We start from the raw sequence: 20,250 nt of genomic DNA, 5'->3' as shown, positions 1-20,250 counted from the left end.
TTTCTTACCACTCAGTGTTTTCAGAACGTGAGTGTTGGAAAGCCTGAAAAACTCATCATTCTTGTAGCAAATCATGACTGACAGTCACTGACAAGTCTGTGCCTGAGTGTAGAGGCTTCTTAATTAGTTCAGCTACAGTTGGGCAGAAGACAGTGGTTTCATACTGGAAGTTAATGGTCAGCTGTTCTCATGTGAAATCTGTTTCCACATATTGCTGAGTTAAGCAGCATCAGTTCAATATGAGGTGGATGCCCAAAGCACAGAGCTTACTCAGTGATTAGCCAATTTTCATTGAGGTTTTTTCCTCCAGTTTCATCATTCACAATGACGCCAAGTTTACTTACTGCATCTTTTTTATCTGGGTACCATTTGACTTGTCAGCTGTAGGCTTTTCCTCTGACAAACTGAATGATGCTTGGTTTAGTTTCTGTTATGCTACAGTTTAGATGGTTCACTGTCCCTCTTTGATGGTTCTAGACAGTTTTCATTTTGGTTCTTCAACTGTTGTAAATTCTTTGAATTTCTGTTGTAGTTGGCCTGAGATATTGGCATGTGCTTTGGCCTCTTTCTGCTGTGGTGAAGTTAGGCTGCAGTTCAAGGGAAGGGATTGTGTGTCTAAATGAGATCCCTGGGATGGGGTGCATTAATCTCTCTGTTTGACTCCATGAGCTGCAACCCATAGAGTAAAGTTAATTTTCCTTCCCAGAACTTTTTTCCTCTGTGATGTAGCATTAAATATTTGACTACCTCAGAATCACAAGGAATTGAAAAATGCTGGGTCTGAATTATTCAATTTTCACTACCTATTAAATTGTATAGTTTACATGTCTCATCTTGTGCCTTTTTGTGGTGTTTTTATAATAATCTGCAGATCTAAACCTTGAGGATAAGTCAGAAGGAAGCTCAGAGGTTTTGCAAATCCTCTATCCCAGCATGAAAACCCAAATAGTGCATGTTGAACCTGAAAGAGTTCTTCATTTAGAAACTCTTTAGTCTAAATTAAGGTGTATCCAAAGTGCAGAAATTAATTCTGTAAAGAATCCAGTTCACCAATCATTTCACATCTGCCTGTTTTTAATGCATTTTTGCTGGTGTTCCTCCCTGACTAGAGATCAGCAAGTCAATTTCTTATCCATTTAGGCACTGCTTTATTATATTGCTCAGTGCTAACCTCTAAATTTAAAATACTGTGAAGTCACACTATGTAAAAAAATCAAATACTGTCAGCTTGCCAGTGTAAACCAAGCGACAGCATCAGTGGTGCTCAGTGTGAGCTGTTTTGCTCAAAGGCTCGTTCATAGGTACTGAAAGATAGGAAACCAGTTAATGGATTCCTGTGCTAACATCCCTCTGCCTGTTATTGATGATAGTCCAACTGACCTATAATTCTCAACTTTCCTGGCTGCTTCCCTTTTGCCTAATGGCTTTGCTGTTCTCCTCCTGCCTTCACTACCACAGGAGTCCTAGAAGGCTTTGTTAATTATTAACTTCCACTCATTCATTGAAGCCTTCAGGACGAGCCACCTGAGCGTCCGCACGTTGCTCTTGCAGGTGGTAAGTGCTTATGTGTCTGTGTGTGCAGCATTGTGTCCAGAAAGATGGAAAGACCTGACCTCATTTTTTTCCCTAATAATTCTATCAGTTGGAAATAGGTGTATTTCTGTAGAAATGAACTAGTGCCATTAGAGGACACTTTTTTTTAAAAGTCCCTAAGCTAGCTGCTACAGTGGGCTATTTTTCCTTTCATTTTCAAATTTATCTCTATAGTCTGCTCATTCTCATGAGTTTAGGCTTCTTGGTTTTGTTTATAATAAGCTCAGTCCTATCTGACTTTTCTTTCACTCTTTTTCAGGAAATTAGCTTCTTAAAGTAGTGTTGGGTCACGCTTTGGTTTCAGTTTCTCTTTGCAATGCCAGTTGTGTTCAGCCCTGACCTGCAGGGGACTTGCAATTTCCAGAGTTTTATTTTTGTTGTGCTGTCTCAAAGCACAAATTGAGCAGTCTGAAGTCATGAGAAGGGGAAAAAAACCCAACCATATTTAAAATATGCCTAATGAGAGTGGGTGCATTTTAGGGAATTGCAGCAGCTCCTACAATGACAATTCTGTTAACTGTGTTGTTGTCCTGAAGTACTGGCTGTTGCTAATTTCTGAGAAAGTAAGGGGAAGCTGAAGTTAGTAGGAAAAAGGCAAAAGCAGCTGCTACCCAAACTTAAGCCTGGTCAAGGGGAAAAGTTATTTGAGAGAGATGTGTGCACTGAAAAGAATGGAGAGTTCAATTTCTACAGTTGTAACTGTCTGATGGTCATATTTTGCTTATGTTCAGTTCTCTGGGCTGTGAAGAGTCATTCTCACTAAAGTCTCCACTCTGCTTCTTGCCTGTGCTGTTGTGTATCTTCAGAGCCTTCCCTAGCTAATGTTACACTATTATTTCCTGTGAAGCTTTCAGTTACTGTAATACTCCATATCTTCTCCTTTAAACTGTACTATTAACATAATTATTTCACCATGTTATGACGGTAGTAATGATGTGTGCAGCACTCTGAGGCTGTCCAAGAACACTAGTTTTCTTTGTTAAGCAAATGGTTTTCAGTGACTTGAAAATGCCTTCTCTGGAGGTCAGCATGCAAGCCTTGAATTTTTTCAAGTGCACACTTGTGTGGTTGGATTAGAATCTTGTGTGATTTTCTTGTTAAAGCAATGTGAAATGCAAGCAGAACAGTTTGCCACTGGTATTTTATTGCAGCTTTGATTCCTTAGTTATTAAATTTATTCTGGAATATATGTGTTTATGCATTGTCTAAGATGGCAGCATTTTTCCCTGGAAGCACATTCATTGCCAAATAGTGGCATTTCCTATTAATTTGTATGCCTAGAGATAAAACACAGTTCTGAATTACATTTTCTTAGCATATTTTTAAAAAGTCCTGGTGGCCTATTGATCCAGGACTATGTTTATGAAGTAGATACATAAGAACAGTATGTCTGAAACAGATGTGAGTTTGCTTTTCCAAGGTCATGTTGCATTGCATTTCAGACTTTTGGTGTAAAAGAATTAATTTCCATAATCTCTTTTTTCTTTTTAAAACAGACTGGAGGCCAAGAACAGAGTGCAGCACTGGCTGTAGGTAAGAATTGAAACTTAACCTGCTTGAAAACTGCTGACAAATAAGCAAAATTGTAGTATGTTAAAGGACAGAAAATGGGACTCTTTCAATATTAGTAATTTTCCCTGCAAGAACTTGCTTTCCCTCTTTTCCTTCAAGAACTCTTGAAATTTGTGGTGTTCTCCAGGAGTCCTGATCCCTGACAGAATTTATGCCTCTTTGTTTAAAGATGCTAAACCAGACTGCAAGGATTTGGTTTTTGCTTCCACAGGGCCTCACCACAGAGCCTGGTGAGGCTGATTTTGAAAACTCTTCACCAGAGTGATGTGAAGTCTCATTACTTCAAAGAAGGCATTTTCACTGTGCACAAAGTGGTTTGGCCACTTGTGTGAACTTACCCTAGAAGAAGACTGTGCAACTTCTTGAACTGTTTGAATGAGGAGATAATGTTTTGGTGGTTTTTCTCTCTGTCTTTTTAGTAAAGCTTCTGTGTAGCTGAACTTATGCTTATCCCTTATGCCAGGAACCAGTACTCTGAACCAGCTTGTGAGACTGAAGAGGTAGCCCATGCTCATGTGAAGGTTTTAGCTTAGTTTTATAACTTGCTGCTTGTCATCTAAGCTACTCCATAGTGTCTGTGTTATACTTCATGTTTATTGTGCTTTGCCAGCACAGCCATTAATCTTCTGTCACATTGGAAAAGTGATGGTACCAAACGTGAGGTAGGATTTATTTTTCTTCTGTTTTTGACTAATCATCAAATAGCCATTGAATTCTGGGGAGCTGGTTAGATGGATTTGTGTTGAGGGTTAATCCAGATTAGATACCAGATGCCCACCAGAGCCACTCTATCACTCCCTTCTCAGTGGAGAAGGGAGACAAAATGCAACAAAAAGCTCATGGATTGAGATAAGGGTGGGGGGAGATCATTCACCAGTTACTGTCACAGGTAAAACAGACTCAGCTTAGGAAAATTAGTTGAATTTATTACCATTAGAATTAGAGCTCCTTCCCCCCACACCTTCTCCCTTACTAGACTTAATTTTATCCCCAGTTCTTTGTCTCACCCCTCCCTGCTCAGTCAGGGGAGATGGGGAATGGGGGTTCCAGTCAGTTCATCACAGGTTGTGGCTGCTGCTTCCTCCTCAGGGAGAGAAGCCCTTCCCTGTTCCAGTGTGGGATGTCCCTCCCACCGAACACAGTCCTCCAGGAACTTTTCCAACATGAGTCCTTCCCAAGGGCTGCAGTTCTTCACAAACTGCTCCAGTGTTGGTCCTTTCCACAGGGTGCAGTCCTGCAGGAACAGGCTACTCCAGTGTGGGTCCCCCACAGGGCCACAGGTCCTGCCAGGATGACCATGGGTCCACCATGGGCTTCCCACAGGGTCACAGCCTCCTTTGGGCATCCACCTGCTCCAGTGCAGGGTCCTCCACAGGCTGCAGGTGGATCTCTGCTGCCATGTGGGAGTAGCAGTAGTACCTTTGTCTTTTAATAGCTTTCACTTATAAAGTCCTTGAGGGTATTGTTAAAGCTGCAGTTGGAACTAGTGCAGACTTTTAATTTACAGCACTGTGTACATTTACAAATTAAACATTTTAAGTGAGTCAGACCATAGGTCCATCTAGGCAAGTCCAGGCTCCAGGATCACCATCTTTCTTCCCTCTGCATGTGTGCACTTGGTTTTGCACATCCTTTCACAACCTCCACTTATTCATCTCCTAGAGCAATGGTACTTCTTCTTAGGAAGGTGAGAGTCATCCAGAAAAGCTAGGAAAACTCAGGTTGCATTGCTGGGAATGATACTGCCTGCAGGAAGAAGAATGCTGTCCAGCAAATGACTACAGCACATGGCACATAACTTCTGTTTTCTTTCAAGAAACTGTGAACCAACAGTGTTTCAGGTACTGAAGGGAGAATGTTTGGAAGTCAAGGTGATGTGGTGTCCAGTTCAGCAGAAGCTGGGGTGTCAGACTCCTGATGCTTTCAACTTCTCCAGCTATGCCAAGACAGAGTTAGCTGCCAGATGCTTGACAGCATCATAAACCTTCAGGGAATCCCCAGAGTTCAGTGTTGGGGGGGACTGACAAACCCTACCCAAGCAACATATAAAGTAAAGAAATGAAAACTGTGGAAAAGTTTGGTTATGTTTTAAAGAATGGGACAAACTGAACTAGATGTTGCTGTTGAATAAAGTTAACACCTGAGAAAAAGCTTAATATTCAGTGAAATCTAAGCCTTTGTGGGAGCAGGTGCTTAAGGAATAGTAGGAACAGGGATTCCATGTATTTGTGATTCTTCTAGTATGTATTTACAGCTGGAGTATTTCTCAGAGCCACATGGGATTATTAAAGGTGTTCAGTATTTATTATGTCTTTGCATTCTGCCTATGTACCTGGTTTTCCCCAGGAACTGCTGCAAACTTCTTGTGAGACGAGATGAGATGGACTTGTAGAGCTCACAGATGGACCACTGCAGAAAATCATAACTCTGCTTGATATTCTGTGTATTTGTTACTGATCTTCATGGATTTCAGGTTGTATGATATCACTGAAGAATAGCAAATGTTTCGCCATATTTCCAGCAGGTGGATGAGACTTAATTGTCTTATAATATCTTAGCCTTACTGGTTACCTTTAGTTTGATTTTTCAGTTTATAATAAAATTTGAGATGATGGGAGAAATGGATAAAAAATTATCATATTTGCACAGCTAGAAAAATCTGGACCAGTCAGGTCAGGTAGTGGTTGGTTTTTTTTTTTTTTTTTTTTTTTTTTTTTTTTTTTTTTTTTTGTTTGTTTTTTTTGGGGTTTTTTTGTTTGTTTGTTTGTTTGTTTTGTTTAGTTGGGATTTTTTTTAACAGTAAGAAAAACTATCCAGTTTCAGTAAAAGTAGCTGGTCGTGTCTTTTGAGGGGATCTGAAGAAGTAACTGGATGTAGCAAAGATGGCTGTAGATCCTTGATCTTGAAAGGAATCGCTTTTGAAAGTTCAAATAAATAAACAACCATGTAGAGACCAGTTTTATCCCTCTGCCCTGCCTAATGCCTGTCTGTTTGTTACTGTTTCTGAAAACAGATGGGATGGGAAGGAGCATCATCCTGCTACTCATCCTCTGTTGTGCCATCATCATCTTGATGTGCTTCATTAGCCTTCTGTATCTTGCAAGCATACTGTGCTTGACTGGTGTCTCAGAAAAAGGAGAGTCCACAAAATAATCAGAAAGCTGTCCTGAAATGTGGAAACCTGCCCTTCCAGCTCCGTGATTTGGAAGGCCATAGGCCTTCCTTTCCTCCTTGGTGTTTTAGAGCTGCTGTGTTGTCGGAACTCAGGACATCCCTCTGGGAGTCCGGAGTTTCCTGGGACCCTTGCCAGGGGTCTCGGAGACCCTGGCACACAGCCCAGAACACCAGTGGGTTCAATTACGAACCACGGAGCAAATTGTCACCTTTAGAGAAAGAGATAAAAGCCACAATAGTGTAAATAGTGTAAGAATAAAATAATTACAGAGTGTAAATGTAGGTTTTAGGATTTTTGGTATAGGGGTTTCAGGGACAAGATGGAGGGATTTGGGCGTGTCTAGCCTTTCTTCTTCTCTACCTCCATCTTGTCTGGTGATGTTGGCACTTTTAGATTGGTCTAGAGTAGAAACCCACTGTCTAGTATAGATGATAGGTATTGGAAAATAATTGTAAATATTGTACTCGTAGTTTGTAGTATAAAAAGATAACACCGCCCTGGGGGTGGGCGGGGTGCCTCTGACAGTCCTGCCGAATGGATCTCGGCTGGACAGGGAGAAAGAATTTTATAGATAAGATAAATAAACAACCTTGAGACTGAGAAAATGAGGAGCCCTGACTCCTTCTTCAAACACCGGGCTGGGAAAAGAGACTTTCGAACTTTTCTCGGGGTCACTCTGACCAGTAGAGAGAGAGACCACGGCAACTGGCGTTCCCTGGCTGGGCTGACTCGCGACACTGTGTCACTGAACTGAATTTTCAGATGGACAGTCAGTGTAAGGTTCATACACACAGGGTTTAGCACTGTGACATTCCAGTAGAAGTCCCTTGAGATGGAATATGTTAATGGCTATTTATATCCATCAGCTTGATGATGAGATAATTTGCCATGACATCGTTAGTGCAGGGTTGCTAGCCAAGGCATTGAAGGGATGTAACATTTTTGGAACTGAACTCGGAGAAAACATTTTACCTGAGTGTTGCAGAGTGATGTGGGTGCTGTACTCCTTGTCCTGGTGCATTAGATGGCAGCACTGCCGAGGTTGTGGGATCCTCAGTGCAGCTTCACCCAGCTCTGATAATGACACGCCTGATAGATGGGAATTCAGCTCCTCTGAAAGAAAGCCCTTTCCAAATCAAGGAGGCTGGAAGAGGAGTGCTGTTTCTTGTGTGAAATACCAACTAGAAAATGGCACATCAGCTGGACTAGTTAGGAAGTTAGGAACTGAAAACAAACCTCTTTTAGCATTTAGATAAAACTTGCAGGTTTGGTTTTGGGGGTTTTGGGCTCTTGTTTATTTTTGTTTGGGGTTTTGCTTTTCTCCTTTATACAGAGGCGATTGGCAGGAGAACGACTTACCATACAAATTATTGTTGGCTTTGGGTTTTTTTTGGAGATGAGTGCTTGAGGGTTCTTAAATTATAGGCTGACATCCTGGAAATATGAAACTTTCTTAGTAATGTAGTAGTATTGCACAGTTCTAAAGGCGTGCCATCTTTCGTAGAGTGAGCAGCTTTTCTCCAAAAGAATAATAAAAGTGTTGATCTGCCACAACTTTTACTAAATGTTGGGGTTTTTTTGTTGTTTTTTTTTTTTTTTTTTTTTTTTGTGTGTGTGTCCTTATGTACCTGATAAAAACATTCCCAGTTTACTTTGAGAAAAGGCAGACTCCAGATCAGTGTTTCCGGGATAATGGCAGTGTGAGCGCAGTGTTTGGGCAGTGGGACGCGGCTACCGGGCGCCGGGATCCCCTGGAGCCGCCTGTCCCGGCTGCCCTGGCGCTGGGATCCCGCCGGTCCCGGCTGCCCTGGCGCTGGGATCCCGCCGGTCCCGCTGCCCTGGCGCTGGGATCCCGCCGGTCCCGCTGCCCGGGCGCTGGGATCCCGCCGGTCCCGCTGCCCTGGCGCTGGGATCCCGCCGGTCCCGCTGCCCTGCCGCTGGGATCCCGCCGGTCCCGGCTGCCCTGGCGCTGGGAGATGCAGCGGTAGCGCAGCGCCCTCTGCTGGGGAATCGCAGCGCTGCAGGCGGCGCTGCGCGTCTCCGGCGCTAGAGGGGAAAGCGGAGTGTGAATTGCCCTCCCGTGGAAATGTTCCTGAACTGAATGAAAAAGGTGCGTTTTCCCGATGGCTGCCATGTAATGGACTTAAAAAGAGCATTTTGCAGAATTAAGTTAAAGCATGTTGGACTTGTTTCCTTTTGAAAAAGGAAAGCGTAATTAATTATTTTTTAACCCCAGATTCACGCTTGGAAAAACCGTGCAGTTACTTGTTGAAGAGTAAATCAGAACAGAATTCTGGAGCATAGTCTCTGCCCTATTCAATACCAGTTCTGTTTTAAAAACAAGCGTAATTCTTCCAGACAAATTTGGTTTATTCTAGACTTGTGTGAGCATGCTTAGTTATTTTATTGTAGCCCCTGTCAAATACGTTATTCAGTGTCAGCTGTGCCACTAAAATGCTCCCAAATTAACAAGGCTCTAAGACTACTTCTGAAGAAACTGTGGATTCTTCAGTGCCTTTCCCTTGATTTCCTCTAAGAGGAAAAATGGGCTGAATGAACACTCCTCTGACCGTACTTTACAATTCTGGTTTTGAGGAATGTGAGTCTATTCACTAGTCTGTTTTCCCTGGCAGACCTCCATCCTCCTGATATGACAAGTTTTGAATTCAGTTCTGTTCTAAAGGAGACTTTATTGATGATGTGTGATCTCAAAAAAAAACCCACAAAAAAACCAAAACAACTTCAGCTAAAACAGGTTATTGTATCAAAGTCAGTTTAGCCAAATGAATGGACATCAGAGGCAGCTTCAAACAGCTTTTCAGTAGTCTGAATACTTACTTTTCTGTACAAAACCATTTCTTATCTGACTGTATAATTTGTTTTTCCACTTTTCAGAGAAGATGCTAATGGTTGAAGCCCCAATAATTCAGTGATATAGGTCGTTTTAGGGGGTCTGGAGGGGGATTTTTGGCCTGCATGTATTTTACCATTCTTCTGGTTGGTTTGTAGTCCCTGGTTTGTGGCCACTGGGTGTCAGCAGTGCAGAGCCATGGGCAGGTCTGGGGTTGGGTTTGGACTGGGAGTCTGTCCCAAAAGTGTCTGTAAAAATTGCTGAAATCTTAAAGCTTGCTTGAAAAGCTTGTCCATCAATGAAGGAAAAGTGTGTGTTTTGTGCAGAACTGGGGGTGGCTCTGGCACTTTGCTCAGTGTTTGATTCAGCAGATTTACACAGGGAACACAATTTAGGCTGTTACCTTTAATATTAGTGATGATACTAGAGCTATGATGAATCCTGAAAATGAAGCCAGCTTATCTGAAATACAGCTTGCTTCAAGCTAATGGCACCAAGCTTCTCCTTCCTAAGTCTAATGGTGATGATGAGTGATAGCTACTATTTTTTTAATATTGACTCTAATTATTTATTTTCTCATATGTATGATATTACTTCGGGATTTTGTATCATGGCAGATCTTTATTGCTTTAAAAAACCCACTAAAATCAATAGATGAAATTAGAATGTGTCAGAAGGCATCTCTGCTGCTCAGGTGCTATTCAGAAGAGAAATAAATATGCATTAGTCTAGGAAAAACACGTTTGTATCCAGGGAGAAAGTTGAAACAATCAGAAAAGAGGGGTTCCTGCAGTGCATTTTACCAGCCTGTTTCCATCTCTGCAGCAGCCTCTAGCATTTCAGGTTGAGTGCAGAAATGTTCTCCCTGGTTGTGAAGCTTTGCTGCTTCCTTGGCAGGGAGAGCCACACGGGCTCCCATAGGCTGCCAGGCTGTGATGCCATGTGTTGCTAAGGGCTGCCTTGCAATCAGCTGATGTGGGCAGGCACCTAGCTGCTGCCTCATTTCTTTTGGCTTTTCCCTTTTTTTTTTTTTTTTTTTTTTTTTTTTTTTTTTTTTTTTTTCCTTCTCCCTGTTTATGGCCAGATACTGTTCAGTAAGCCTTGAAACAGGCTGATAGGATTATCCTTCTAGAAAAACAGTATAGGAAGACATTCAGTAAGTTTTTGTTTATGTAGTAGCACTGCAAGTGTTATAACATTCCATTATAATGCTAGACTTCTAATGCTAAGCATGTTTTTTACTTACTATTTTGCCAAAAATATCTCTGAATTGGATGTTTATGCCACATTTACATGATCAAATGAAAATTTAAACCCAAATCCCTGGAACAAAACCTTTGTTGCCTCAATAGATGTGCTTTCCATATCGTGTTGTGCTTAACTAGATATGACATTTTCAGGGAGTTTTTCATGCTGCAGTTTTCAGTTTTCATACTGCAGATTTTAGTATTGGGAATAGCCTATACATACATGTCCAAAAGGTAAGCTAAAGCAGATTTTCTTCAAGGATCACATACAGATATTTTAATCTATTTATTTAACTGTTTTTTAAACTATTTTGAAAGCATATTAGGCTTGAAATAGGAAAAAAAATAAACTATAGTAAATATCACTTATGAACACCTTTGTAGTGTTTTATCTGTAATGAGAGTAAGTTCTCCAGTTACTCACCAGTTGCAAGCAACATCTTTTGTTAATACAGTTTTTCTTCCAGGTGTGAGAGGGGAAATTTCTTTGGTGCTCAGATGAGTTTACTTGCATGGAGTATTTCTATTACATTTCCCCTGGGCTTAGCCCGGGGGCTGGGGGGCTGAAATGTGTTGGGGATGTTTTCCACAGGAAGGGCATGCGTGCAAGGCTTGTTTTGAAAATATGCCTTTGCTTTCCGCTTGTCTGATCAGGACTCTCCACGCAGCATCATAGAACCCCATAAGGCTGCAATGGGCCACATCATCCTAATCCAATGTGGCATTCCGTATGTCTTCCTCTGCAAGTAGGTCAAGTTTAAGCCATGTTCCTGGCTTTTGCTCCCATTTCCCATAACCTGCTCCACGTGGCTCAAGTATTGTGCTGGAGTGCAGAGCATGCCAGCAGGGATTCTGAGCAGCCTCACAGGGACAGTCAGTTTTTGGACAGAAACTAGTATTTTTGTTCTGCTCTGATCTCGTGATGTTGCTTTTGTGGCAGGAGGAAACTTCAGTGGCTTAAATGTGTGCTTTTACTGAGTCTTAGGCTGTTAGTTTACCTAATGAGTTGCCTCTGGACACCGCACTATAAATTTTTAAAATCAGTAATACTCTGGGAGAGAAATTGGTTTGCATGTTTTGAAGTGTACTGTATTCTGAATGAGAATACCGAATAAGATTGGATAGAGGTTGATGCTCTGAAGCTGTGGAAAAGCAAACAGGTAGTGACCTAAAGTGTACTTTAGGCTGGACATGTGAATATTTTGATGTTAGTGATTGCAATATGCCAAATTGTTCTTGCTCAGGATTATAGCTTCAGTGTGCATTTTTTTCCATTTGTGCTGGAAGAGCTGTGGGTGAAAAGGTGGTTTAGCACCCACAGAGGTCACCTCTAGTCAGTGCTCTAAATTAGCTATTCAGCTCCAAAACAAACCCCAGCTACAGGACATCAAAATCAACAGTAGAGCTTGCTGATGGCTTTGGTCTTCATACAGGCTTAAGTCTTTCTTAAACTGGAGCTGATTGATGTGGCAGTGTGCTCAAGAAGGGTGCAGTAAGTGCTGGGAGATGTTCTTCACTAGTCAATGGAAGCTCAGTGTCAGGGCTACCTAACTGGAACCACATCTGACTTTCTCAACTAGTCATTTTACTTACTCAGATAAAGTTTTAGACTTGCAAGGAAACTGTAAGAGAGCTTGGTAAAATAATACTGCCTGGGCATGCCACTATGTGGTTAATTACCAAGGTAATTCACAGAGCTACCAAAATCTTCCTGCTGGTGATGCTTTTACAGGGCATCAAATAGCAGAAGAGATCACTGAAGCTAAATGTTAATAGCTGGATTTGTAGGCTGCTTCTCATGCTATGTGTAAATTGTCATAATCTTTAGTATTAGATTCAGTAGCGCTCTGATCGTTCATGTGTTCAGTTCTTCCATGTGTTTTGGGCCCAGAAAAATTGCAAATGATAGGCAATCTTGAACAAAACAAGAGTCTCTAGTAAATCTTTTTTATATCTATCAGGGGCCTGATGCATCGCTGAGCTAGGTTGCTTTACTCTGGATTGGTCCAGGTATTCTGCTTACACAGTACCTTCTCAGAAAGGACAAATTTAATTTTCCTCTGAGGGAACACTCTGCAGTGTTCCCTCCAGAGTACAACAGGTCAGCTCTGCCTGCTGCTCACCTATGCCTTCTGAAGGAAAATAATGTATGAAAGTGAAGGGCTGTCTAACCTTAGCTGTGGCATATTGACCTGCTGCTGCTTCCATGAATCTGGGAAGTTCCACAGAGGGCACCGTGGCCTCGTTTCTAAAAGGTCATTTCAGAGCTCAAGAAGGGCATGCTTAGCTTTGCCAGAAAAGTAGATTCTGACATTTTTGGCTCTTGCATTCATTACCTGGAGTGCTAATCTGAGAGAAAGCACCCTCCAAAAAAGTGCTTGAGAAATTACATCTTCTCAATATCTGTTTAAATTGAGTTTTCAGGTTCTTCAAAGCTTAAAATCTTTTTGGATTGAAGCTGGGAGAAATGGTCATTTTTACAGTCCTTAAAACACAGGAGATTTTACAGTATAAGGATGCTTGAGATCCTCAAGTAAATGTTACAGTGCATCTTGATTCAAGTTTCAGAAATACTGGGTTTGTCCAGTTTCAGCTAGATTTCCATGCATTCCATAAAACCTGAACATACAGTGACTCTTTTGCTGCTAAGAAGGCAAATGTGATTGCACATCTTGTGTGCAAAACTTCGATGTGACTGAAATTTATCAAGATTTTTTCAGTACAGTGAACACACAAAGGGAGAACTTAGTTGGGAACTTCATTATGAAAAGGTATTCAAGCAGCTTTGTGTTCATGTAAATTGAAATACATTCCTACAGTACATCTTATTATCTTGCTGCTGTCATAGTTGAATTAATCTATTATCATCAATTTCTCTCCTTTGCTCAGGGAGGCTCTTCACTGAGCTGTTACCTTTTGATCAATTGCATCTTCTGCTTGAATATTGCATTGACCGTTCCATTGCAGTGCCAAAACTTTTATTATGCTTCTCTCTTTGTTAAACTTAACTCCTGGAAAAGAAACCACATATTCTTCCTGGCAAACTTTCATGAGGGATGAAGGTATTTGTATTGCAAAACAGAGTCCCCAACTCCCTACTCGTATTAGGAGGTGGTAGGTGCTCAGTGAAACAATCTGTTCTGCAGTGCCTCCGTGCTCTTCTGTGAACCCTATAAGCATGACCCTTCTCTGACCTTCACAAGTAATGTTATCCAATATTTTAGCCATGTGCATGAGCCCATAAACTCTTTGGAGTCTGGTTAATATTAAAAAAAAAGGCAAAACCTACACAGAGGCATTTTTTGAGATATGGAGAATATTTTGTTGGGGGAGGGGATGGTGCAGCTGAAGCACAGCAGTAATTGCAGGTATAGGAGTTCTCTTTAGGCCGTTATCACTATTCACTGCCTTGTGTTTGCTGCTTGAAGGTAATGTTGGAATTGAAATATGTAATATGCTGTTCTGAGATTGAGGTTTGGTTTTTAGATCTGAATCTGTAAACTGGTTACCATTATGCAGCTTCTACTTCTAGTTTTTTATTGGCCCTGTTAAAAATATTTGTTTAAGAATGCCTCTGTCTGCTCCCCAACAAGAACAACATTCATAATCTGGAAAACTCTGAAATACAAAGTGGCTTATTCAGTCCTATGTCACAGAACACGCTTGGGAGATATAGGAAAGTAATTTCTCTGCTTTCTACTGCTGCATGTTTGCACAGCATTGGTACATTTGTAGCTTTAAAAGAGTTTTCCGTGCTATGGGATAGGAGGTCCTGGAGAAGCTGGCTCTTTGAAGAACCATGTTTTAATGGATTAGTTTTTAAGAAGAGTCTCTCTGCTGGACACCCTAATTTAAAAATTCCTTTATTTAATAGGTGCTTCTCACAGGCTGAGAAGTCTGATCTGAATTTCTAAGTTCAAGTTATTAGGAAGCAGGTCTTGCATTTCCTTGAGTTTCAAGGAGAAGGTTGAACATGTGAAAAAATCAGTGCATGGAGTCCCCTGTGGTCACTTGGGTTATACTTAGAGTCACAGTGCTAAAAGTCTAGATTCTTAACAGACATTCTGTAGATGTTGTTAGAGCAAAGACTTGGGTTATTTTCAGCAATTTTGGATTAATTTCCCCTTCCTTCTCAAGCTTTGTTTGTTTGCTGAATCTTGCAGATCCCACAAAATAAATCGTGTGCTGTTCTTAGTTTGACCAAGAAGTCTGTCAACACAGGTTCTGAAAATTTGTTTTGCCAAACAGTTTGTTTTTAGTTCACATTGTTTCAGTTTCCTTGACTCCTAATAAAGTAATGATTCTTGGTGTTATGCTATCTTACGTCCAGGTGAACATGATTCTTCAGTAAAAGTAAAAGTCAGGAAAAAATAGAGAGTATATTTGTTAGTTGATATAGTTAGACTAATTTGAAAATTGATTTTTTAAATATTTTTGTGCTTGAATTCAAATGTCAGATTGTTCATGACTTATTCTTAAATAATTTGAGATGAGGTTTTTGGGTGTGTCTTGCTTGTCTTGCAGCAACACTCTAGTGAGCTCTTGGCATTTCAGAGCAATGGTTAGTAGGTATATTTTCAGCCTCTGTAAAACATGGGGAAGTTAATGAAAAGGCTGCTTTGTTATGAAGTACAGTTTTCATACTCCTACTGCAGGTATTGATTTCTGAAATTTGTGGTAACATTTGAAACTGTTTTGATAATTTATCTGATCTCAAGTAATCTAACAACTATTTAATTTTTCCTTCCACTTTTCATTTCTTTTAGCTGGGATGTGACAGCAAACATAAGAAGAACTGTTGAAACTTGATTTTTCTCCTGGTTTTGGAAAAGTCTAGTTTTTCTTTTGCTTGTAACTTTGTGATTTAATGGGAAAATTGTTCATTGGCCACAGATGACTACTACTGAGAGGCTTTCCAAAATCTGGTTTGGATTACAGTGAGGTAGTAAAAAAGTGTTGCGATGACACCAGTTCCCTTTGAGGTTCCTTTCGTCCTAAGCAATAATGGGTTTGTCTGGCACTGAGTGCTGCAGTTACACAAAACAACTTCTCAGTCATCGTAGGTCACATGTTCTTTATATGCATTAAACAGGGATGAAAAAGAGCCAGTAATTCACATCTTTATTTTCCTCAAAGATTGTAACGTTTCCAGTTTTTCAACATTTACTGCTCTCTAAGAAGAAGGGGCATGGAAATGCACTGTACAGTGCACAGGTTCTGCTCCCCACCAGAAGTGAATCCAGAGTGCAAAATGCAACGGGAGCCCTGCTCCAGTAAGACCCAGGCGTGTACTTAAAATAGGAAATGGTTATTGGAACTAAATTATTTTGCCATTTTTATTTTTAGGTTTGCTGGCATGGGTAATCTCATTAAGGTGCTAACCAGGGACATAGACCACAATGCAGCACATTTTTTCTTGGATTTTGAAAGTAAGTCTCTCAGCCCTTCACAGCTGGTGCATTTCAAATGGTAACAGTAGGGTTGCTTATACCTGCTGCAGTGAAGGCCAGGGGACTCAATTGCAAAGTTGGAATTGGAAAGAGTTGCATGTGGTTTTTGTGTTCTTTTTTTTTTTTTTTTTTTTTTCCCTTCTCCAGTAGTAGCCAAGCCACCATCATGCTGCTGTGTAAATTTTCTTTCCATGTGCTTAGTCATTTTGGGTCTCTGTGGTCAGTGATGTCCATCCATTTGCCTGCAAATCAAGTAATCATGAAATGAGAAATTCTCTCAGTATGCCATAGTTATCTGTGCTGAGCAGTTGTTCACTGTAATCCTCTCATACACAAGAGTGAGTGCTAAATCATTCCTGATCCTGCTTTGGTCATTCCTCGTGCAGTTAATGTGGTTTTTTTTACATCCAAAAGTCTGAAGTGAACCTGTCTGAGTTTCACAGGTGTTTTAAGTACCTTGTGTAAAAGGTCTGTGACATATCTCTGTTAGCATTTTCTTCACACTGAAATGATGTATCATGATGTCATTTTCTATGATGGCCTTCTGACACAATTATAAAGGCTGACAAAATTAAAGCTCTTTCCTTCTGCTGCCCCATCAGGGTAAAATCTAGCATGGCTAATGCTTTCAAATCTGGTACTTGGCCCTCAAGGCAGTACTCCTGCTCAGGACACTGGTGCTAGGCTGTACTGGGACAGAACAGTCCCTGGCAAAGGCTTTGGTTGGATTCTGCCCCTTTCCCAAAGGGGCAGCTGTGAGGATGTTGGTGACACGGTCACTTCTTCCAGGAAACTGCACTGCTGGGGTCACCAGCTGTGCCTCCTCGAGGTGGGGATGTCCCTTCACCCAGCCTGAAGGATGGGTTCGTACCTGATGGATCTCTCTGGTCTTCTTTTCCCACTGCTTCAATCAACTACATTTGGGCTGTTCTTTCTTATAAAAAGAAAATTTTCTTTTCTCTCATTCTTGTCTTGGCAGGTACCTTAACATGGGGAACCTTCTAAAAGTTTTGACATGCACAGACCTTGAGCAGGGGCCAAATTTTTTCCTTGATTTTGAAAGTGAGAAGATGATTTTATATATCTATTACTCTTTGCCTGCAGTAGACTGCATTTGTCTTGTACTAAATGTATGTTTTCATTTTGCCATCCTTCTAACTGCTTTACCTGAGCTATGGATAATTGTTCAGCGAACTTTGGTGGAAAGCAGTAACCTGTTCTAAAATATCCTCAAGTCCTAAAATGTACAATCTTTATTTCAGACAGGGCTTTCAAATTACATTTGACTCTTGAAACCTGATTTGGTTCTTCTGTTTTAAACCAAAATTCTGCCTACTTTTAATCAAAATGTTAAGAACAGTTGTAATTATTTGAAGACTTAATGAAGTTGCAACTGACTTACTCAAATTTGTGAGTTTTGTCCTATGCTCTTTAAAGGAAGAACTGAAAATGAAACCTGATTCTCATCACTTCCAATGTGACTCAATAATGCTGCATAGACAGGCTGGCTCACAACAGTTATTCATAGCTCCAGCATCATCATGTTAAAGGTTATATGTGAACCTTACTGGATTTGGCACTGAAATTTAACCTCATGCCTTCTTAAAAGGGAGTCTCAACCTGTACAGAGATGAAATTGATTTTGAAAAGAAGAGACATGTAGCTTGTCTGATCAGTGCCAGGTGTTCTAGGAGGTTCACATATTGTCAGTATTTCTGCTTCTGGTTTTTGTTGCATGGTACAGTATAGCCTAAGAATGGCAGGTAAGTGTTGCTGGCTTCTGCTATGCATGTATAATTACTTTATTTTGGGATGTGCTGTTTCTTTAGCCAGCTGTACATCAGCAAGCATAAAATAAGGAGATTAATGTTCAAGTACACTTTGACCATGTAATAGAATATAATGGAACAGCATAATAAAAAAACTGATGAAGTATTATGATATGGATAATTTGATGTGCTTTAAATCTTTTTTCCCCTGAATTGTTTTTCAGTTGTTTGATGAAGCAGTAGCAGTTTTTTATATTAGTTATAATATGAAAGCAAATGCTTGAAGAAATAGGTTTTGCTTCAGTAACATTTAAAGTTACAACTTCTCTAGGCTCTTACCCCGTTGTGTTGATTTTTATCACTTGTCTCTTCTGAATATATTGTTATTGGAAGATGCTAGCCAAAAAAAATATTCATAAAGGGAAGATTATCAAGGCTTGTGTTCAAAAATCAGAAAGAATTAATCTAAGACCAATTCTTGCATATTGTCATATTAGGTAAAATCTAGTGAAGTGGGAGAACTCATGTATGAGGCCATTGGATTCGTGAAGCTCCAGCTTAATCTGCAAATACTCAGAATTTAATTGGAGTAAATGAAATGCACATTAGCTGGATAGAAGAGGCATAGTTCTTAAATAAATTGCAATAAAAATGCTCCTTTTTTTTTTTCTTTTTAAATACAGGTATTTTAGCTATCAGTTTTGTTTTAAAATGCATGTTTTGAGCATGAACAGGATTTGGCATGAGAGTAAGCAGGTTGCTGACATGAAATGCTTTCATATGCAATCAAATTAGGTGACTTATATTATGGCTGAATTGTTAGACTGTTCTTTGTTCATTTTGGACCCTGTTCTGCATTTGTTTCTGCTGCTATACTGTGTATCCATGCTTCTTTCTCCTCTGTTTCAGATAGCTTGCCTTGACAGGATCTTGGCTTTGACACAGCCAAGATCTTTCTTCAAGACTTGGCACTTAATCTTGTGATACTTAATGTTGTGATTTTGTGTGGAAGGACAAGTGAGCTCTGTATTAAAAACAAATTTGCCAATTCTGTGTTACGCCTGACTCAATAATAGGCTGTTTGAAGTCTTTTGTTCTTAAATCCATGTATGTGAGCAGGCTGCAATGTTTCTTACATAGTACCTTAAAGAACTAAAGCCTAATGTTCATAAAGCTTTGTAGTGCTAGAAACTTCAAATTTTAGACTTCTAACCATTATTATTCCCCCAGATGTTTGTCTTGGTGCTAGATGCAAGTGATTGGTGTGACTGACTCTCAGAATCCATGTTAAAATATGATGAGCTGTAGGCTTTTCCTTGCTTCTGCACTGGTTAAGCTTATGCTTTCTTTGGTCATTCACCTTACAGGTTTGATAGAAATAGTTCTCTTGAGTATCTTTTAAAGTCTGTGCAGTACCATTAGAACACAAGCAAAGTGCACAGGTCAATATTGTTTACATAAAACAGCCACCTAAAATGTGGGAAACTTACAGCTCAACTTTTACATTGGTGTCTTTACTGACACAGTTGCAAATCTTTTCCAAATTTACTGATTTGAATAGTAGCTAAAATACAGTGGACTTTGAGATGGTGATATCAAGCTAGCGCTGACAGTATCCTGCATTATCTCCAGAGGACTTGGCCAGGTTTCAGAGGAGCCACAGAGACAGCATTCTCCATAGTAATGCCAACAGAGATGAATAAATTATTTCATCTCCAGCAGTCTGGCTTTTTTTTCCCCTTGTTTGTGAGTTTTGTCCCAGACAGTTTCAGATGACTTGATGTGTTCTTCCCTGGGAAAAATCTCAGCTTAAATAGTTTGCTGTGCAGTGTAAACTTTTAACCCCAAATTTCTCTCCCTGCTAGTTCTGTAGGCTAGCCAAATATTATTTTAATAGTCACTAAATGTGTGTGTTCCCCGCATGCAATATGTTGTCTCACTCTTGTAGTATTTAGTTCACATAACAGCGTTTGTATATTGTTTCAAGTCTCCTCTTCTGTCTCTAATACATTACTGTGTGAGCATTCTGAGCTGTAAGTGTATATTGCATCTAGTGCAGTAACATTCTGATTAAACACAAATTAATTTAAAGATGAACTCCCATTTACTTGCAGAACCTCAGTCTTTTCTTAGTATTTCATTAAAAATAGTAAAATTTCCCTGAATAACCAGGGCTCAGCTGCTGTGGCCACAGTATCAAACCTCAGAACTTGTGGGGGAGCTGTGTTGTGCTTACTGGGTTTGTTCTTTCTAAGGAAAGCATTGCTGATCAAGGCACAGCCTTGTTGTAACTTTGTGGCAGGAACTTAAATGGACTGGGAAGAAGGGAAATCCATGAAATTGTCTATCTCCTTCCTGCTTTTTCTTAGCTGCCAAGAGTAACTCGAGAAGTGTAACTCCTCTCCTGCTCTGTGCACTCCACCTTGGGGAAGAGGAGTTCCACAATTAGTGGTTCTCAAGTGAAGGTCCTGTAGCTTGAGCCCTCAGGTACCTACTGAGGGGTGCTATTGCCATAGGATGGGAATGCTGCCTCCATCTTTTCAAGAGTGTAACAGTGCTTAGGAAGAGGGACCTCTCCCTCTCTTTTCCCTGT

The 20,250-nt window shown here is 40.4% G+C and overlaps 1 protein-coding gene across 4 annotated transcripts in view; it reads left to right on the top strand.

Annotated features, from left to right (window-relative positions):
- The window catches only part of CYRIB (CYFIP related Rac1 interactor B), a 97,338-nt gene that overhangs the window by 63,510 nt on the left and 13,578 nt on the right, over positions 1–20,250 (top strand). For 2 of the 4 annotated variants that reach the window (XM_030226872.2, XM_030226869.2), the window contains exons 3-4: positions 3,090–3,126; positions 16,868–16,950. In XM_030226872.2, the coding sequence (XP_030082732.1) occupies positions 16,878–16,950 (73 nt within the window). In that variant the 5' untranslated portion in view covers positions 3,090–3,126; positions 16,868–16,877. Of the gene's footprint in view, positions 1–3,089; positions 3,127–15,784; positions 15,868–16,867; positions 16,951–20,250 lie in introns of all 4 variants that reach the window. The other 2 variants (XM_050971511.1, XM_030226874.2) reach the window with 2 other exon arrangements.

The sequence above is a fragment of the Serinus canaria genome, chromosome 2 (assembly GCF_022539315.1).
Source record: "Serinus canaria isolate serCan28SL12 chromosome 2, serCan2020, whole genome shotgun sequence".
Lineage (NCBI taxonomy): Eukaryota > Metazoa > Chordata > Aves > Passeriformes > Fringillidae > Serinus > Serinus canaria.
Note: the sequence above shows the minus strand (reverse complement) of the source record. Positions and strands in the feature narration are given on the sequence as shown.